General features: G+C 49.3%; 1 gene segment (V, D, J or C); it reads right to left on the reverse strand.

Moving 5' to 3' along the window:
- Positions 1-4,833, reverse strand: part of LOC138397063 (immunoglobulin heavy constant mu-like) — an 87,663-nt gene extending 82,830 nt beyond the window's left edge. Inside the window, 2 exon segments of the C gene segment in view lie at positions 4,374-4,684; positions 4,788-4,833. Of these exon segments, the coding sequence occupies positions 4,374-4,684; positions 4,788-4,833 (357 nt within the window).
- Between the last annotated feature and the right edge of the window lie 1,167 nt (positions 4,834-6,000).

The raw sequence follows: 6,000 nt of genomic DNA on the forward strand, positions 1-6,000 counted from the left end.
GAGACTCCTGGGGGAGCTTATGGGTCATGATATTTTAAAGATGACATTGTAAAAAGAGAAGCATAGAAGAGTTGTGCAATGTGTGCAAGAGCAAGCACGTATCCAGTAAGACGTACCTGCAGTATCTGGCCTGTGCTCCCCATCACTAGACCCTACTGCTCCCCTGAACCAACTCCAGGATCAATGTGAACGTGCCTCATAGGGTTTGCAAAATCCCCTTTGTGTAACGAGAACACGATGGCAGTTAGCTGTATTCTAATGTTGCAACTTCAAGGCTGTATCAAACTTTGGGCCACAGAACCCACACAGCCCTTGACACTGTTTTGCATTAACTGTGACATGAGCCTCACTCAGCTGAGGGGATTCAGGTTCTCACGAAGTGTAATACAAGTGCTGCTTCCTCTGTGTTGTGCCCAGGCCTCATGAGTGGGGCCAAGAAGGAATCCACTGAAGTTTGTCCTTATATTTCCCTTTCCAGGAGGGCTACACAGGCCCACTTTCAGTCCATGGGGCTACCAGAGTCAAGGGACAGTAGCCAGCTCTCATCATTGTGGAAGTCACATTGTGAGTGTGAGTGTTCAGGCTCCACTGTCCACTGCTGCAGGTGGCCCTGTGGTCATACTTGACATTCACTAGTGTCCCCTCCCACCTCCACTCTGGATCCCTCTAACACAAGGCAGCACTTTGCAGTGAGAGTTGCTGCGTGTTGTTCACTGCTGTAGTGACTCAGGCCTGAGAACTGCAGAGCCATTGTCCTTGGTCCCTCGGCCACCCGCAGGCATGTGGTGGATGCACTTGACCTCCCCAGTGTGGGATGCAGAGGAGAAACCACAGAATCTGCCTAGGCCTGAGGGACGGCCCTGCCTCCATGGGTACACGAGCTTAGCCTCCAAAGCAGAGTGAGTGTCTGTCAGTGGGAGAGGGCCTGTCGTTGTTGACTGGTCCACAGTCATGAGGACTCCAATTGAGGGGCATCAGACCAGGTCTCAGATTCAGGGGAGCACATTGTGCCCCCAGTAGGAGTGATCGTACCTGGGAACAACGATTTCTAACCAGCCACAGTCTACCATTGTAGCAGTAAGAAGACAGATTTCAGAAGTTGTCACCATAGTTGTCACAGGGCTCCTAAACTGAGTCAAGGATTCACTTGATGGCAAATTCACTAAGACCTTTGACTCTGGAAGGTGCAGCAACTCACCTTGCCTGGATCCAGTGCACGTGTGTGTCTTTCCAAACCCAAGGCCTCACTCAGGACCACCAGCCATGTGATTACCGTGCACCCAATTCAATTCATGGTGGCAGCCTGACACTTCCTGGGGCAAGGACGCCACCGCCCAGTAAAAGACACTCAGCATGGGGTTCACTGGAAGGTGGGTTGACTGAGAGGTTCACCTGCGTCAGTAATTTGGTGTGGCACGTCCATGGCCATTACCTCAAGTGCACTGGGGCTTCCTCTATGCATGTGCATAGTTCCCTTCACTGCTGGGAAGGGCTGCAATCTAGCAGGATGCAGATGTATCTGCGGCTATGGACATTTCACGGGAATAGCAGGAGCAGGAGTAGGAATAGCACCAGCCCCTCCCTTTATCTGGCTTCACTCCCAGTGTCCCATCTGAGGAACACGTGGTGCTGCCCAACACATTCAAGCTTCTCATACAAAAGCTTAGCAGAAAAGGAAACAGTCACAGTCTTTGCAAGGGCAGTGACTACAGCATTAGGGTGTGGCTACGTTTACACAGTGAGTAAGGGAGGAATACGTTTAGATTCCAGTAATTCCACTGGAGTATTCTTTGGAACTCCCAGGTTTGACAACATGTACACAGATGCAACTTAAATGCATAATTGGCTCAACGATAATGAAACACATTAGTATAGGACCTCAGTCGCTGCGATAAGCGAGTATGCGTTGGCATCCCCACTGCACTCAGGGCAGTGACCGTGCACCAGGCTGTCAGAAGACACAATCACAATTGCCCCACTTCTGCGTATCACCACCTTAATCCCAGATGATCAGAAGCTGCGATCATCCATCGTTTCTAACCAGATTCCAAATTTTATTTCAAAATAGATGTCACTTCTGCACATCTACCTGAGCTTTCCTCAACTGGCCAACATCATCTTCATAGCACATAACCCACTATCGTGGGATTCTGGGCAATCAGAGACATGACATCACCCCAGGACATTTGCTCCATCAGACAAATGTCGCCCTCCCATAGCCTGGAGACGCTGGGATGTGTGTGCAGTGGGGGACAGTCTGTGGGTGGACATTCTCATCTTCCCCACGTAGGTGAGCATGAGGGTCTGAGGACAAAGTATGCACCTGGAGAAAGAGACCGGCAGCTGCATGTCTTGTAAGGTGGATTTAGTGGAAACATGGATACTGGTGCCCACCCCGTATTACTCTTTCTAATGTTAAGAAAAAAGAACCAAAATATTCACACCATACTTTCTGTCACTGAACGTTGTAGATGCCCAGAAGCCATGAAAGAGCAGCTGGAGCTGCTGGAGAGGTCTGTACATTTTCACAGCAAGGACCAGTTTGCATATGATCTGCATATAGACATGGATGGAAACACTTAAAGTATATAAAATGTGTGGCATGTGAGTCTTTCCTCCCGTTCTGTAGGCTGTCTGTTTGCTTTCCTGATAGGGTCCTTGGCTGTGCAGAAGCTCTTTAATTTCATCAGGCCCCATTTACTTCTTCTTGTTGTTGCTGTGATTGCCTTTGGGGTCTAGGGGATGGACACGCTTGAAGCTCTGACTCAGGGGATGGTGGGGCAAGGGAAATATGCACGCATAGTATGCTGAAATAAAAAAAACTAAAATGAACAAAGTTACCCCAAAGGAGCAGTGGTCACATCTGTCCTGCTGGTCCTGTCCCTTCCTCCACACTCCCTGATTTGCACTGTGGTGTTCCCACCTTCCTGTCTGACTGTAGCCATTTCATAGGCAGGGACTGTACAAGGTGGCAAAGCCTCTCACACAATTAACTGTTTCCTACTTTCAATGAGGACACAACTGTGTCTACAGATAGGCATGTAGATAACTCAAGAATGGAAATTTCTTCATATGATGGATGGTGCACCTCATTTTCCACGAGACTCTCTCATGATGACACACTACATTTTGAAACAAATCGTTTCCAAAGCCCATGTTGTCTAGAGACAAATTCTTGTTGAATACATGACACTGGTTCCTTCTTGATGACGATGGGTGTGAGAGTAAAAACAAGGAATGATTTTACTCTTCATAGGGAGGAGGAGAACATAGGAGAGGGCAGTCAGGAGGAGCAGAGGGGGGAGGATGAGGAGGCTCTTGGACAAAGGACCATCTGCGGCAGACACTTCACACAGGAGGGCCTCGACTCCAGGGTGCTGTGTCTTGATGTGGAGGGACAAGGACACCATTCACAAGGACCTGGATGCCACCGCAGACTGCTCAGAACACTGAGGTTTCCATCTGCAGGTCTCCCTGATGCCACAGGTGTTGAAGGTGACTCTGTGAGAGTCCCAGTGGACACATCCCACTTTGACCAATCAATCTCATTCTCTCAACTACTAATGGCCACTTGCATTTCCAACTTGAGTCCAGGCCCAGGTGACAGCAGGAGGGTCCCAGCAATGGTGGGTGACACAGTCCCATCAATCTTTCCCAGGTCCCACAGGAGACACAGCCTGGGCCACACCTGAGCTCCAGGTAAAGTGCCTGAGCCCTGGGATTTAGACACAGAGACCGCACCCTCCATTTTCTCGGGGTAGAAGGAGAAGATGAAGATGGGAAAATACAACCTAGGGAGAAACAAAACCGACTCCCTGGAAAAAAAATTAGAACTAAATCATTTCTGCATCAGAAATGTACAGGTTTAAATGAGGAGAGAACAACTTGAAACTCTTAGGTTTTATGAGACACTGACCCTGCCCAGGTCCCTACATGTCCCAACCTGAATCCCAAAGACTGTCCCACTCGGGGAGTCCCACTGAGGTCTGTGCGCTGAGTCTGGTTGGAAAATGCCCAGCAGGTTCCCCTGGGCTTCCTTCCTCAGGACTCTGACCCCTGTGGTAACAGCAGGGTCATTTCTGTCCAGGTGAGTGACGTTCTGCCTTGTGTGCAGGTGAGAGTGTGTTCATTTACTACAACAAGACGCTTCTAATTCAGATACTACAGTCACGAGCACAGAGCCACGAAAGAAGGAAGGTCTCAGGATGAAATTTCGAGAGAGGAAGCCCCAAAGTCTGACAGAAAATGAACCATTATTGTCACTTGCACATGCCCTGGGCTGACTCTGCTCCTTGTGTCCCTCGCGCCCCCTGGTGGCCCCGCTCTGCCCCCGCAGGAGGTTTGTGTCTGGGCTCACACTGATGTCCCCTCACTGTGTCACTGGCACAGTAGTACAGCGCCGTGTCCTCGGCTCTCAGACTGTTCATTTGCAGAGACAGCGTGTTCTTGCTGTTGTCTCTGGAGATGGTGAATCGGCCCTTCACGGCGTCTGCGTAGCTTGTGCTGCCACCATTACCATTAATGGTTGAGACCCACTCCAGCCCCTTCCCTGGAGCCTGGCGGACCCAGCTCATTGCATAGCTGCTGAAGGTGAATCCAGAGGCTGCACAGGAGAGTCTCAGGGACCCCCCAGGCTGGACCAAGCCTCCCCCAGACTCCACCAGCTGCACCTCACACTGGACACCTGCAAACACAGACACAGCCTGGTCAGAAACTGCCACACACACCCCTGTTTCTCTCACTCACATCCATGACACACCCAATATCTCCAGTTCTCCATGAATTACCTTGTAACAGAGCCACAAGGAAAACCCAGCACAGCCCAGACTCCATGGTGAGTGTCTGTGTTCAGTCCTGATCACTGGATGGGGACACCTGGGAATGCTGGGTCTGGGGCTCCTGTCCCAGAGCTGCAGGGTGAGGGCTGGGCTGGTTTTCACCAGCAGAGGGAGGGCCCTATTTGCATGTCCCCTGCTATATAGCAAGCCCTGGGGTGGGACAGCTGAGGGAGGTCAGGGTCCAGATCACAACTCAGTGTCTAGGGGAGGTGTATGACAATTGTAATACTTTATTATACATTATAAGCTCTTCTTATGTGATTTCAATGTGATAAATACTGAGCATCCATCATCATATTTCCTATTGTCACAAGGACATGGATCATGTGCTGTAAGTGTCCATGTCTGTTCCATGTTACAAATGTGAGAGTCACCCCAGAGCATCGAGGGCCTGTGTAATGTGTCAGGAGCTCACGTCTGGTGAGAGTGAGTTCTGGGATCTGAGCCTGTGCTCCTCAGCACTGCACACGCCTGACCCATGAACCATCTCCCGCACAGAGCTGAGCATGTCTAGTGCGGGTTCTAGAACTCTGTCATGAAAACATGTGTGGTTTTCCACACCTGGACTTTACCCCAACAGAGGCAGATGCCAAGGTAGATGCTGCTGAATTTTCAGGGTGCTTCGACAGGTAACATATTATCTTTGTAAGACTTCTTACCAATAGTATTTTTATTATTTATGTGAAATAAGTTTAATGAGTTATAATTTACATGGGTAGAACTTCATATATTTAAAGTGTGCAATTGTTAAGATATTGATCGATATACATTACTTACATTTTCTGGGTCTTACAAATAAACCTGCTACTGAGCTTGAAGGTGTACACAAGTGAGAAACACATTTTATTATTTTATTCTTAGAACAACTTTGACAACAACAGATAAACTGCAGTAGTTGCAATTTTGCAAACATTACTTAAAAATTCAGATAATTCATGCTGTAAGACTAAAAACTAACTCAAGGTGGGGAGAGATGAGTTTTGCAGGAAGTGACAGAGCCAGGGAGCTCGCTGCTCTGGGGCAGGGGCTGCCATATACAATGCAGGCTACGGCCGGATGCAGCTGCCAGCGTGCACTGGACTGCTGGAGGCTGAGCATGGTGAAGACATCCTGCTGGGAAACACTCAGGGGCCACGTGTTTAAAGGGATTCCCCTCCTCTTG

Source organism: Eulemur rufifrons, chromosome 2 (genome assembly GCF_041146395.1).
Source record: "Eulemur rufifrons isolate Redbay chromosome 2, OSU_ERuf_1, whole genome shotgun sequence".
Taxonomy (NCBI): Eukaryota; Metazoa; Chordata; class Mammalia; order Primates; family Lemuridae; genus Eulemur; species Eulemur rufifrons.